Genomic DNA, 15,317 nt, shown 5'->3' with positions numbered 1-15,317 from the left:
AACACCAGTGCCCCGGCATTGATCTTTGGCCTAGGCGAGCCCACTAAAAACACAAAATAAAAAATAACCCCCAAAGCAACATCTTTCCCCAAACACCTTTCCCTTCTACAGGGGTTTATCAAGAGGCCATTTGTTAGGTGGGTCCAACCTCGTCGGGACGGCAACCTTGGCTCTGCAAACCTCTCACCAGGCTGCAGCCTGGTTAAAGGAGAGACCACACTGCACTGGCCAGCGGCCAACACTGCGGGCCCGTCGAGGAGCACCCATTGCGCGCTCTGGGAACTGACGTCCCAGATTCCCCGCGCAGGTGCGCGCGCACCTGTCGCCTGCCGCGTACGCGCTGCGCGTGGTGGGGCGAGTCGGGGGCGGGGGAAAGGAGGACGAGGTCCGTGCTCCCGCGCGTGCGCCGGGCAAGGCTCCCCCGTACGTGCGCCGTACGTGGGCGCTGCGTCCCCGCGCCCTATGAGTTGCGGGCCGGGAGTCGGCCCCGCGCGCCAAGTGGGAGTCTGGGAGGGGCGTTTCCCGGGCGGGCGCGGCGCCCCCTGGCGGCGGGCGGCGGCGGCGGCGGCGCGCGCGGTCAGGCGTTCTCCGCGGGCAGCCCGCGGCGGGGCCTTGCCTCCTAGCGCGGGGTCCTCGGCGGCCTGGGTGGCTCCTTCCCCCGCTGCTGTCGTAGGCGCGGACGGCTGCCAGTGCGACTGCAGTTGGCTCGCGGCGGCGGCGGCGGCGGCGGCGGCGGCCGAGGCAGAGGGGCGGGGGGTGGGGGGGCCGAGGCGACAGGCGAAAGGGGCGGCGGGCGCGGCGGCGGCGGCGGGGCCCGGGGCCGGCGGCGGCGAGGGGGGCGAAGATGGCGGACGTGCTCAGCGTCCTGCGACAGTACAACATCCAGAAGAAGGAGATTGTGGTGAAAGGGGACGAAGTGATCTTCGGCGAGTTCTCCTGGCCCAAGAACGTGAAGACCAACTATGTGGTTTGGGGGTGAGTCTGTTGCGGCGGGGGGCAGGGCTGGGCGCCCCGGGGTCCCCCTCTCTCTCTCCCCGAACCCCTCCCCCCCGCTCCCCTTGCGGGTTGAGGAAAACGGGTGCTCCGGGGAAAAGTTTTCCCGGGAGCAGAAGTTGCAGCTCGTCTGTGAGGAGGGCGCGGGAGGAGCGGCGTTCGGAGGGGTCCCTCCTCCGCGGCTCCGTGTGGAGGTCTCTGCCCCTGTGTGTGGAGAGCCGGCCGGGTGCATAGGTGCATATAAAGGAGCGCCCCGCCGGGTCCTCGGGCGGCTCTTTTTGTCCTTTAGTTGTTGTTTTTTTAAATCTCTCTCGGAGGCTCTTCTGCGATGGTCTCTGCTGGCCCTTTGCAGCTCCTGGTCGGTTCCGTCTCCTTTCGCGATTCCCTCAAGCAGAGAGAGAAGGGAACCCACTCCGTCAGGTTAGGACGGGAAAGATTTCGGCGACCTGGGACAAGTCGTCGGAATCTGTTGGAGGTGAAGGCAGGGGTCTCCCTCAGGGAGAAAGTTCCTGCTGAAATGAAGTCAACTTTGCCATTCTAAGTGGGGAACGAATAGAGTGTGCGATTGTGTGGAAAATGTGTGTGAAGAGTGTGTGTCTGGGAATGTTGATCCCAGTGAGGGTTGCCCGAGTGTAAGTCCTTAAGGAAGACACCCGAAGGGAGATCTGAAACCTACATGGGAAAAGTATCTGAAAAAGAATAGATATATGCATATGTATTTCAAAAGAAAAATAGGTCTGATCATCATGAGGGGCTTTTTGAGTGAACCCTTCCTCTCTCAGTGGCGTTTCATTTGGATAGCTAGAGCCCTAGACGAAAACTTCCATACTTATTTTGCTTGATTGAATGGGAGCAGTGGGCTTTAGGAAGAGTTGATGAAAAGCTAGGGGAAGTTTAGTTCCTTGGGTTTTATTTATTTAATTTTTTTGGCATCTTGGGCTGCTTATGGTTTAATTAGCTTTGTGCAGATGGGTAAAATCATTCTGAGTTTTCTGGTTTTTTTTTTTTTTTCCTTTCAAAAGGAACTTGCACAGGCAGATTTACATTTTAAAAACAAATTAACAGCTTATGTGATGAAAAGTCTATTTGATTTGGGGAGTAACAAGCTGGAAGAGGTTAGGAGTCCTCTGCCCCACACATTGTGTAGGAGCTCAGCGCTGATTGGATTTTTAACTGATTGGTTTTTCTTTAAAAAATGGTTGAGTATTCACAGTGTAAGGCTGTTCAGTCCCAGAACTGGAAAATATTTTGAAAACCTAGGTCGGTGCCTCAAAGGAGGTTATCTCAATCAGAGTGGAAGAGATGACACATAACTTGATAAGAATCGAATTCCAGTTCCTAAAGAGAGCAATCACTTCTAACTTGGAAAGTTTTCATAGAAGTGTGTTTGGCCTATGGACATGCTAGGTTTTTCTTGAATAAATGAATGAACAAATGTTAAGGAGTGGATAGGAATTCTGAGGGCGAAGTAGTGGGCTAGGTCTTTCCAGCTGAGGGAATGGCATGCTTAAAGACCTGAGAGCTGGAAAGGAAATGTTTTGATAGCTGAGTGAAGCCAGTAGTAAGAAAAGAGTGCTTACAACAGTAGATTTCAAATTTTTGCAGCAGTGAATCACACCAGTACATGTATTTTCATTGAGTGTTATTCTCTGTGTTTAGGGAAATGCACACATATGCATGACATTAATATTTACCCTTACTGAATGCAGTGCATCCTGTTGTTTTTTTTTTTTTTAATATATCACGATATCACGAAGAGATACAGCTTGTTACTCATGTATTATCTACTTCATAATACAGTGATTGATAAGTGATATGTGGTTTGAAGTATATTGATTTAGAGAAAAAGTGGAAATACAGCCTAGAAAAATAATTGGGACTGATTATATTGGGCCATATTCAGATGAATTTAAACAATACGTTGATATTTCTAGATGGGGAGAATGTAATAGGACAGTGGGATTGGACACTAACATTTGTTGAGCAAGTAGTAGTATGTATTTGCATGAAAGGGCTTGCACTCCTGGATGACTGTTTTATCACAGGTAGAATTAGTTTTGGTTTTACATCACTAGTTTAATTTGAGAGAAGTCATAAGAATCATATCTCTGAAGTTAATTGTAGTGTTAAAGAATGTTGGTAAGGGTGTTTTCTCAGCAGAATCTTACTTAGAAGACATGATAAGTTTCTTGTAAGTTTAGCCTAAGTGACTAGTATGCTTCTTTTAATCAGTTTGTTTCTCTTATGGATCCTTCCTAACTGATTAGGTTTCTCTATTAACAAAGCTCAGAAGCTAATTTGGACCAAATTCTAAGAAGTCTGTAGTAATAAAGTTTGAATAGTACTTTCCTTACCTCTTGCTTTTTGTCATTGTTTGCATTTGTGTGCCCAAATGACATTTTCACTTATTAGATTTCATGCTCTTAAGAATATTTTTCTTTGGATAGCACCGTGTGTGTAGATAATGCTATATGATTAAGCTCAAGGAGTTGTATTAGAATTGTGAGTAAAAATCTTGTCTTAATCATTTCAGGACTGGGAAGGAAGGCCAACCTAGAGAGTACTACACATTGGATTCGATCTTATTTCTACTTAATAATGTGCACCTATCTCATCCTGTCTATGTCCGACGTGCAGCTGTAAGTAGAATTCATTTAGAGACTTGTTTGAATTTGATAGTTGATCCTATTTGGTGATAACTTCCCTCATGAGTTTCAGATCAAAAGAATGAAAGGTTTATCTGTAAGAAAGTCTCCTGGAGGGTCAAAGTTAGATCAATTTATGTGGATTTTTAAAAATTTGTGTTTGTTTTTTTTTTAACTTGTGAGTTGTGGGTAACGTTTATAGTAGTAGGAGTTTCAGAGCTGTTTTTTAGGGATGTTTTAAAAATTATGTAAGCCTGTGGGAAGACCCTGATATTCAGAACTCTAGTTTCAGTTCAGTTCAGTTGCTCAGTCATGTCTAACTTTGCGATCCTGTGGACTGCAGCACGTCAGGCTTCCCTGTCCATCACCAACTCCTGGAGCCTACTCAAACCCATGTCCATCTTATTGGTGATGCCATCCAACCATCTCATCCTCTGTCATCCCCTTCTCCTCCGACCTTCAGTTTTGCCCAGCATCAGGGTCTTTTCCAATGAGTCAGGTCTTCACATCAGGTGGCCAAAGTATTGGAGCTTCAGCATTAGTCCTTCCAATGAATATTCAGGACTGAACTCCTTTAGGATGGACTGGTTGGATTTCCTTGTAGTCCAAGGGACTCTCAAGAGTCTTCTCCAGCATTACAGTGCAAAAGCATCAATTCTTCGGCACTCAGCTTTCTTTATAGTCCAACTCTCACATCCATACATGACTACTGGAGAAAAACCATAGCTTTGACTAGACAGACCTTTGTTGGCAAAGTAATGTCTTTGCTTTTTAATATGCTGTCTAGGTTGGTCATAGCTTTTCTTCCAAGAAGCAAGCATCTTTTTATTTCATGGTTGCAGTCACCATCTGCAGTGATTTTGGAGCTCTAGTTTAATCTCGAAAAAAGGATTTTTTGGCATCAAAAAGAGTCAGATTTAGTAGACAGCTTCCCCCCCCCCCTTTTTTTTTTCCTTTTTTCAGGGATTCTAGTTTCCTGACCAAGGATTAGACCCATACCCCCCTGTAGTGGAAGTGCAGAGTCCTTTCCACTGGACTGCTGGGAAGTCCCAGTAGACATCTTTTTAAAATGAATTTTTAATCAACAAACTTTCTTCATTATTGATAAATTTATTTGTTTTCAGATGCTTGAAAGGTGCCTGCTTTCTGCCTTAGAGTGCTTGAACACTGCTTCTCTGAACAAGAAATATATATTTAGTGTCAAGTGTGTATTTAAAAATGCAATATGTGGGGTGAAACTATTTGTGACTTGGGAAATTGTGGTATAAAATAGCAGCATCTATAAAGAGCAGCAGCTCCATAAAGCTCTGTTAACTCAGATCTTTAAAAATGAAATTTTAAAACACTGATTAGAATCTTTTGTTGAATAGGTCCATTCATTTTGAGGTAATAAAGATAGTCCACACTCTTTGTTTAGGTTTACATTATGTCTCTGGGGAATGACTATAGCAGGTAACTGATGCCATAATTGTTACTGTGGTCCTTAGGACCTTTGGTCACATAAGGTTTAACTATCATTTCTCTTGAATATTTGTTAGATTGAAAGGGTAGAATTTGGAAAGTCTAGGGTTCTACAAAATTTTTAACTCCTTTGTTGCTCTTTTGAGCAGACCTTCTGAAACAACTTTTTCTGACACATAGCTCCTGTTTTCTGTTGGTGATAACGTAATACATAATTCATCAGAGACTAAATGATCGAGTATATTATCAAGCTTAGATACAGTAATTTAAAGAAAATTAATTCAAATCTTTTAACTGTTAATGGTAGTCCATGTAGACTAGTTTTTAAAAACAAGCCCAAAAAAACCTGGGCGCTCTTACTTGTTTATACTCATAAGCAGAAATTAAAATTTAACCTAACTTTTAAAAGACAAATTAATTTCAAGTGATTAAATATTGTTTATCTCGTGTCATCAAGGTGTATGTGCAGAATATTTGGTGCAGTTAAATATGGTCAGTATTCAGTATAAGGTAATTGGCCAAAATATTAAGGGTGCTTATTTGTTGTTGCCCATATAAAGTAACAGAGTTTATAACTGTATAATCTGGTAACCAGCTTTTCTCTGTACTCTGCTGTTGTTTGCTTACATTATGAAAACTGGGGAAAACTGTGGTAATAACACAATTCATTGATTTTATCGTCCAAGGATGACTTGGTGCCTAAAGTATACTGTTTTATTTGTTTTGCTCATCTCTTTACAAATTGCTAATATAAGAGAATAAAGGAAAACTACTCATTTAGCACAATAGACACATTTTCCAGATTTAATTTTTTACTCTTTTTCTCCTGCTTACAAAATTTATACACACTCAACGGTAAGAAAAGAGATATGTAATGTAGAAAGTAAACAGATGTCATTAACATTTTACTGTATAGTCTCCTAAATTTTTTCCCATGCCTAAACCACACATAAATGTTTTCAGTCATTTTCTTTTTTTCTTTATTGAAGTATAGTCAGCATTAATAGTAGTTTCAGGTGTACAACATAGTGACTCTACAGTTACATACATTGTGACTTGATCACCACAGTAAGTCTAACTAGTAACCGTCTGTCATCATACAACATCTTAACAGTATTATTGACTATATTCCTCATGCTATACATTACATTCCCATGACTTACTTCATAATTGGATTGATTGTTTTTTGATACTGAGTTGTGTGAGTTACTCTATTTTGGAGGCTAATCCCTTATTGAATATATTGTTTGCAAATATCTTCTCCCATTCAGTAGGTTGCCTTTTCATTTTGTTGATGGTTTCCTCCATGGTGCAAAAGCTTTTTAGTTTGATGTAATCCATTTGTTTCTTTTTTTATTTTGTTGCCCTTGCCTGAGGAGGCAGATCCAGAAAAATACTGCTAAGATTCGTGTCAAAAAACACACTGCCTGTGTTTTCTCCCGGAATTTCATTGTTGTATTTAATCCATTTTGAGTTTATTTTTGTATATGTTATAAGAAAGTGGCCCAGTTTGATTCTTATTCCTGTAATAGTCCAGTTTTCCAAGCACCATTTATTGAAAAGCCTGTCATTTCCCCAGTGTATATTCTTGGGACATGTACTTATTGTTAATTATGAAAATTTAGTTTTAGTGGCTGATTTAGTTTATTTGAAAGAGTTCAAGTACCATATTTTGAGGAGGTGTGGTTAGGGTGTGAGAAACAAAAGCAATTTGGAACCCTTAAAATGAGCAGTCTATGGGTCTAAATCCAAAACATCGTGAGTAGAGTTAATAAATACTTATCCAAGGGAAAAATGAGAATATAATTGGTATTTTGAAGAGGGTTAGGATTATTGTTTTATTTTTAATGGTTATCTTTTGTATATGTTACTGGAATTTTGAATATGTTACTGGAACTGAGAATAAAGTTACCAAAAATTAATATGCCTAAAAATTTTCAAGGTTTTATTAGATTTGTTTAGCCTGGTTATTTTCTAGAAATATGATTCTAATATATGTTGCCAAGATAAGTTGGAATAAAATTCAGATGTTAAAAGTTGTTTAACTTCACTAAAGTTTCTTATAATTGTTATCGATTTGATATCTATTTTAAAATTTTGACTTTAGACCGAAAATATTCCAGTGGTTAGAAGACCTGACCGAAAAGATCTACTTGGATATCTCAATGGTGAAGCATGTGAGTAATTTTTAAGTTGCTCTCACTCTTAAACAGGAGTTGGTTTCCACTCCCTGTGAAATAAGAATCAGTGGGGAGATATTGTGAATTCTCATTATAAACTTCCCCTACCTGCAACTCTGTCTACGTGCTGCTTTCTCTTTCCTATTACCGTGTATGCACTTTACTCCTAGGACCAGCTAGCCCTTCCCTGCATGTGGAGTCCATCGCCTTTTGCACTCTCAGAGACTTTTCCTTTAAATTGTTGCTTCTCTCTTGCATCATCAGTTCTCTTCTGAATCATTCCCTTTAGGATGTACACGGTAATGTCTCTCATTAAAAACTTTAAACTCCCTCCTTCCTATTCGCTGGGCTTCCCAGGTGGTGCTAGTGCTGAAGAACCTGCCTGCCAATTCAGGAGATATAAGATGCAGGTTCTATTTCTGGGTAGGAAAGATCCCCTGAGGAGGAAATGGAAACCCACTCCAGTATTCTTGCCTGGAGAAGCCCATGGGCAGAGGAGCCTGGCGATATAGTCCATGGGGTTGCAAGAAGTGGGACACAACTGAACAGACTTAGCACACACACGCTTCCTATTCTCTACTGCTCCATTTTTCTTCTCCTTTTATTACAGAATTCTTTGCAGGAGTTGCGTGGTATCACTGCTTCCTTTTTACCTCTGATTCTCTCTTGAGTCTACTCTTCCTCACTGTCTCACTCACATCACTCTTACAGTGTGTGTGCTGACGCATGATTGGCAGATCCTTTGGTCTCTGCTTTTCACAGCTAACCTGACCTCAGTAGCATTTGATACTGTTGACTGCTTACTCCCCTTGGAAAGCTTTTCTTGACTTGGCATTTGGGGCAACAGACTCTTGAGGATCTCTTTCTACTCATTGTTCACCTCACTTTTTTTTCTTGATTCCTTATCTCCAACATTGACGTTTTACTGAGCTTCACATTTATAAATTCCCTGTCAGCATCTTCTCTTGGGTACTGAACAGGTGTCTGAAATGTAACGTATCCTAAATAGAGTGCTGACTCCCTCTTTCCCTTCTCTCCACAGACAATGAAAGAGCAGGTGTGGTCTCCCAGTGTTTCCATCTCAGCAAATGGTCCCCCATTCATGTATTGGCTTAGGCACAAACCCTGGAGAAATCTTTAATTCCTATTCTCTCACAGCTCACATCCTTTCCACCAGCAAGTCCTTTCTTTATCTTTGAAAGTATGACAGGTTCTTAGTATCGTATAACCACCCTGATCCACCTTCTTCCTTAGACCATTGCACAGCCCTCTTGAAGGTCCTTGCTGTTCGTTTCCTACCATGTAGTCTCTGCTCACCACTTAGAGGGACCTGTTTTTGAAGAGCATCTGAACTTGATTGTGTCACTCACCTGCTCGAGGCCATCCTGTGCCTTCCCATCACATTTGGAATACAGCTCATCCTTCTTCCCTGACCTGCACAGTCATGCTTCTGCTCATCTCTGTGACCTCATCGGCTCTCAGTCTTCCTGGCTCTTGTAGCTTTTTTGTCTTTAGATCCTACGCACTTGCTATTCCGAACTCTGTGTTACATTTTGTTTTACATTGTCACATGGCTCACTACTTGCCACCCGATTCAGAGCTGTGCTCTAATGTTGATCCCTCGTGAATTAATATGTACATCTATATTTTTATTTATGTTTTCATACACTTCTGAATACCTACATTGTAATATGTGGGAATATGTTCTTTGTAGTTGATTTCGGTCAGATTGTAAGTTAAATGGTCAAAAATAGTTTGTCCTCTTACATAACTTTTTATTACAGATCAATTTTTTATAATAAAATACTTTTACAAACTTGCTTTAAAACTTAGCTTTTTAAGAGATATAATCCTATATTAAGTAAGAAATGTAACAGATCTTGAGTATTTCCCTTGCATAAATTTCTGGTCTTACATATTCAAATATTTATCTTTTCACATATCTTTTTAAATCTTCAGCAACATCGGCCAGTATAGACAGAAGTGCCCCTCTAGAAATAGGTCTGCAGAGATCTACTCAAGGTATGTCTTGTTTCATGTTTATACTGAACTTTTAAACACCTGTCCCCAAACTGTACATTTATTTCTTCTTTTCTTACAGTCAAACGAGCTGCAGATGAAGTTTTGGCAGAAGCAAAAAAACCACGAATTGAGGTAATGGAACTTTATTTCTAAAGTGATTTTTTTTTTTTAAATGGAGATTGAAATTGTGTGGTAGTAAGAATTCTTTGCTCATCGTAGTCCTGAGAGCTTTTTTTCTTGAAAAGTGGTTATATTTGCAGTTGATTAATAATTAGCTTAAGCTCTTATATTCTATAAGAGCTCTCACATACAGGCTGCATGATGGACAAATTATTTTCTTTGCCTTTATATCCTTGTTGATGGAAGTGTTGGACTAGATGAGTAGTCAGAGCCTTTTCTATAAAGGGCCAGAGAGGCCCTCCTTCAGGCTTTTGGGGCCGTGTCTTAATCCAGCTCCTCCCCTCTGCACTGTAGGCAGAGAAGTGCATGAATGACAAGGCGAGGCTGTACTCCAAAAAAACTTCATAAAACAGGCAATGGGCCAGATTTGGCCTTTGTGTTGTAGTTCACTTTCCCTTGGAATAAGGTGATGTTGGAGTTTGCTCCCCTCTGAAGAGCTGTGAACAGTTACTTTTTCCAATGTTGACTTATCAGGTTAGATGATTTGGTAGTATTTTATAGCCAGCAAGTGGAATATTACTGTTGGTAAACAGGACAGTTCATGTTGAATAGAACCCTGTAAGAAATGCAGTTAATGTTGAAAAGATAATTTATTAACTAGCTCAGTTGTCTTAAAACTTTACAAAGTTTTAGAATGTTAGGAATTTAAATTGTATAATTATAGTACTGTTTGTTTTTAACAAGCCTCAGATCACTTACATATAAACACTCTGAAAATGGAAGATAATGCATTAGAGGCTTACTTAAAATCTGAGAAATGACTAAATCGGCTATAAATAAATGACCAGTATAGGAATCACACTTGTAATCACTGGTAGGGTTAACATTACTAGAAGCTGTAAGTCTTTTCATTTGACACTTGTGTAACAATCAAATAGTTGTACCTTTTGCCTGCTTCATGAACAGCAAAGCATCCACAGTTAGAGAAAGATAAGGAAAGTAACTCTTAGGGGCAAAGTTGGTTGGTAAATGCATACAGTAGAATCACTGACAAAATTTAATCCCAAGATTATGTGATTTTGCTTCAGTGTACTCTGAGACTTGTTTTTTCAGATAATGATAGAGATAATTAGCTGATTGTTGTTATTTTGCACCAGGTGATACTCTACTTTATGTACATGATTAATTCCTGTAGTCCTCACCATCACCTCCTGAAATTGGCAGCCACACATGTCATCTGTGAGCTCACAGGCTCAGAGAGCAGTGACTTGCTGGGGAGCACATAACCAGGATTAGAGCCCAGGCAGTCTGGCTCCTGGCTGCTCCCCTCTGCTGGGTACAGATTTTGTAACAGCAAAACTGAAATTTTCCACAACTCTTTCTGTGTGAAAGGAGGTTGTAACACATTGTGTACAAAATAAGTGAATTTAAAGACATGATTTATTGGGGAAAAACTGAAATTCATGGTTTAATTATTTGAAAGAGTTTAATATCTCAGAATTGCAGATTTGCTAGAATTCTGATAACTTTAAAAATCAACAAGAAATAGCATAATGAAATTATTTCCAGAGTATTTATAGAGTTAAATGAATTACATGAGTAGCCATATTACACACTGAGAGTTTTCAGTTCAGTAAATATCTGTTGAGGGCCTGCTAGGCACTATGCCAGCAGAGAGAAACCTTGGGATCTGGTTGAAACCTAGGCTGCAGTTGTCTTTAAAATCAGTCTCTTAAGGAACTTGAGTAATATGTGTTAAACTTTTATTTTAGATGTAATTTAACACATTTGTTGAGATATTAATTTTTTCATTCACCCCGGCAAGATGGCTGTTTTAAGTTTAACATGGTTAGAACACGGAGCATGACGTTTTTCTGGGTCTATAGAATCTACTGATGGATTTTACACAATTTCATATTCGTTAACCATAGACACTGACTCTGGTTCTCAGTTTTCTCTTTTGCTGAATGTAGGCATTGAACTAGATCAGAGTAAGTTTTGTTTTTTAAGTAACCAAACACTTTTCAGACTTAACTTTTACCTGAGATTCTAATATCTAAATAAGGTAGAAGCTGAGTTGCAAAGGTTGAAGTCAGGTATGAAATGGCTCATGGGCACTTTGTAGGAAGCACCTGGTGTTCTGAAGAAGATCCTTTGAAAAACATTCAGCTTTCACTTCTGGTGTTCTGTGCTAAAAGATTCAAGACCTGGGGCAACATACGAAAACCATCTCGATCCAAGATGAAAGTTTTAACTGTGGTGAAGGCTCCTCATCAGTTCAGTTCAGTCGATCAGTTGTGTCTGACTCTTGGCAACCCCATGGAATGCAGCACGGCAGGCCTCCCTGTCCTTCACCATCTCCCATAGCTTGCTCAAACTCATGTCCATTGAGTTGGTGATGCCATCCAACCATCTCATCCACTATCATCCCCTTCTCCCACCTTTAGTCTTTCCCAGCATCAGGGTCTTTTCCAATGAGTCAGTTCTTCGCATCAGGCGGCCAAAGTATTGGGGTTTCAGCTTCAGCATCAGTCCTTCCAATGAACATTTAGGACTAATAAAATTTAGTTACTTTTCTGAGGAGAAGGAATTTTTTGTTGTATATTGTCTTTCCGAATAAGAGTAGCTATGATATATTATAAAAGAAGCCTTAATTATAGGAAAAACTTACTAAAGTTTGTTTGTAAGCTTTCAGTTCTAATCTTAGGTGCTCCAACATACAGTTGTTACTGTTTTTATGTTCAGTTCAGTTCAGTTGCTTAAGTCGTGTCTGACTGCGACCTCCTGGATTGCAGCACACCAAGCCTCCCTGTCCATCACCAACTCCTGGAGTTTACTCAGACTTACGTCCATCGAGTCAGTGATGCCATCCAACCATCTCATCCTCTGTCGTCCCTTTCTCCTCCTGCCTTAAGTCTTTCCGCATATCAGGGTCTTTTCCAATGAGTCAGTTCTGTATGTAACTAAAAGTATTATAAAATTGACCCAAGGCCAGTGATGCCTGGGACTTTGTAGGTGGGAACTTTGGCAAAAGTTACTTGCAGTGTTTGTTTTTTTTGTTGTACTAAAAGTTAAGTTAAATTTTAAAATATTTACGGACTCATTATTTTCAGGATGAAGAGTGTGTACGCCTTGATAAAGAGAGATTGGCTGCTCGTTTGGAGGGTCACAAAGAAGGGATTGTACAGACTGAACAAATCAGGTAAGAATTTCTTTGATAGAAAATAGGCAATTTAGACAATATATATAAGTGTATGTGGAAACAGGGGTATTAACATGCTGTCTACATGTATTGCATTCTTCAGTGTGTGTTTCCCTGCTCTCAGTTTGAAAGAAGATGCTCGAGTATTTTTTATGATGGAGGATTGGAAGCCATTGTGCTTATGCTTTCTGAAAGTTTCTTGATTCTGTTACGATATTAAATTATTCCATAATCCAAGCCACTCATTTGTCATGAAATCTCTTATTGGTTTATAGCAGTGATTAGCAGACTTTCCCTGTAAAGTACCATACGTTAAATATTTACATTTAATGTGATTATTAACATGCTTAATTCTAGGTCAGTAATTTGCTGCTGTTTTCTCTATGTCTCTCTGTTCTTTTCAAAATTTTGTTCCCTAAAATGGAAATTAGCTTGATTTTAGATTAAATGAATATTTGCTGTGATTCTGTTCTACCCTTTCGTTGGCTGAGTAGTGTGTGCTGCTGTTCTCTTCGAGTGGTTGCTGGGGTTCGTTGCGTGTGGTGTGTGGGGTCACTGCCTGCCTGCAGGGTCTGCCACCTCGTGTGCAGTGCAGGAACCTCAGCACCAGGGGCTTCCTGTTCTCTCTTGGCATTTGTGCGGCTGTTGTCATACGTTTTACTCATACATGTGTTCCAAACACCACAGTGCATTGTTCTTACCCTTGTTTAAACATCTAGGGAAAATGCTGTGTACTGCCTCCATGCCTCTTCTTCCCTGTTGTAGACTTGTGTACCCATTTTTTTTTCTCTTTGGCCTGACTGCCTTACTGTTTTTGTTATTTTAATTTAATGTTCTTCTTTTAACATTTATTTCCGTTTAGGACTGCTGGTGTTTCTTTCAACTTTTTTATTTCAGAAAAATCACCTCCCCCCCTTTTAAGAAATTTTCACTGGATATGGAATTCCAGACTACCTCTTTTTAAAGTGTGATACACCACTCTCTCCTTGATTGTGGTGTTTTTGGTTAAAAATCTGTTACCCCTTTTTCTTTTTTTGGTTGCACCTTGTGGCTTGTGGGATCTTTGTTCCCTGATCAGAGATTGAACCTGAGCTCTTTGGTAGTAAAAGCATGGAGTCCTGACCACTGAACCACCAGGGAATTCTCTTCTGTATCTTTAAATGTGGCTTTCTTCCTTTGACTACTTAAAAAGTTTTCTGTATTGTCGGTTTGGAACTATTTAATTAATCACATAACTTGGGAGAGTGTTCTTCATGTTTCTTGTGCTTGAGTTTTTGAGGGGATTTTTGGGTTCATAATTTTCAGTGAATTTAGAAAAGCTTTTATTCTGCTTCCTCAACTTTTTCTTTTTCCTTTTCTCCCCCCTTTCTGACCTGATTACTCGTACTTGTAATTATTCAACAGCTCACTTATGTTCTTTTCTTTTTTTGGATTGGTTCTTTCTTCTGTTCATTTTGGATAGTTTCTGTAGTTCTGTATGTAGTTCTCCCATTTTTTCTTAATGTAATTATATTCTTCTTATATTGGTAGTCTCGAGCATCGTATTGTTTACCTTTACAAGTTAAATACACAGTCCGTGTCTCTCTTTGTTGCGTGTGTGGAATAGTTGTATTATTTTGGTGCCTTTGTCAGTCCTGCAGTGTTTTTCACTTTAGATTTCTCCTCATTCTGGCTCACATTTTCCTGCTCCTTTATATGCCTTGTACTGTTTGGATACCAGACATTGTGCATCTTATGTTTTTGAGTGCTGGATGTTTCTGTGTTTTTCTAAATTTTCTTTTGTTTTGGGGCATAGTTAATCCTTTGAAACAGTTTGTTCCTTTTGAGTCTTGATTTTTTAATTTATAAAGAATTGTTGTTTGAACAGTGTTTAGTTAGGGTTTAAGAATTGTTGTTTGAACAGTGTGGAGTTAGGGTAGTTACTGCCCACTGTTGTTGAGACAGGACCATTTTGACCGTTAACTCCATCTAACGCCCCATAAATATGAGGTTTTCAGTCTGGCTGGTGGGACTAGGTTTTGCTCTTCCTCCTGTGTGGGTGCTGGACTCCGTTCCCTCTAGGTGGTTCTGTTCCTCACTTTAGTTTCCAACTACTTATGGGCTAATCAGTAATCTGCCAGAGTACTCAAGGGGTCCTGTGCAGCTCTCTCTTCTTAGGCACTCTGGCCTGTGAGTTGGTGTACCCTTTGATCTTACTGGAATCCCAGCTCTGTTTCCCCAAATCAGGATATATGGTAAGTTTTGCCTGAGTTCTCCTCCCTGTGCTGTGTTGGGAACTTTGAAGGCTGTAAATTGCAACCTCCATAGGGCTTACTTACTTAGTTTTCATGTGTGAGAGATCACTGTCTTTCATTACTTGATAGAAGATATTGAGTAAACTATTGTGTCATATATTTTGACTGATTGTTTCAAGGTAGGAGGATTAACCAGTCTCTTGTTACTTCATCTTGGCTGGAAGTGAAACTCCAGAGCTTGTCCAGTGCATGTTTTGATTATAGTTTAGAAAAGTGTTTAAATTTGGCTCAAGGTGTGCTGGTATGCTTTTGATTTTAAGGGAAAGTTGCATAGTATTATATTAAAGTAAGTCAAATGCTGATACATATTGAGCATCTGCTGTAAAGTACTTCCATACCTAATGGAAATAAAATAGCATACTGCATAATACTACCATGTTTACGCCTGCAGGAATTCCTG

General features: G+C 40.3%; 1 protein-coding gene across 1 annotated transcript in view; it reads left to right on the top strand.

Moving 5' to 3' along the window:
• The first annotated feature begins 638 nt into the window (after positions 1 to 638).
• CDC73 (cell division cycle 73) overlaps positions 639 to 15,317 on the top strand; it is an 89,047-nt gene continuing 74,368 nt past the window's right edge. Inside the window, exons 1-6 of the mRNA XM_069544533.1 lie at positions 639 to 975; positions 3,527 to 3,632; positions 7,207 to 7,276; positions 9,239 to 9,301; positions 9,381 to 9,433; positions 12,535 to 12,623. Coding sequence (XP_069400634.1) covers positions 845 to 975; positions 3,527 to 3,632; positions 7,207 to 7,276; positions 9,239 to 9,301; positions 9,381 to 9,433; positions 12,535 to 12,623 — 512 coding nt within the window. The 5' untranslated portion in view covers positions 639 to 844. The remainder of the gene's footprint in view (positions 976 to 3,526; positions 3,633 to 7,206; positions 7,277 to 9,238; positions 9,302 to 9,380; positions 9,434 to 12,534; positions 12,624 to 15,317) is intronic.

This window comes from Ovis canadensis, chromosome 12 (genome assembly GCF_042477335.2).
Source record: "Ovis canadensis isolate MfBH-ARS-UI-01 breed Bighorn chromosome 12, ARS-UI_OviCan_v2, whole genome shotgun sequence".
NCBI lineage: Eukaryota > Metazoa > Chordata > Mammalia > Artiodactyla > Bovidae > Ovis > Ovis canadensis.
The sequence above is the reverse complement of the archived record's forward strand: the minus strand, read 5'-3'. Positions and strand labels throughout refer to the sequence as shown.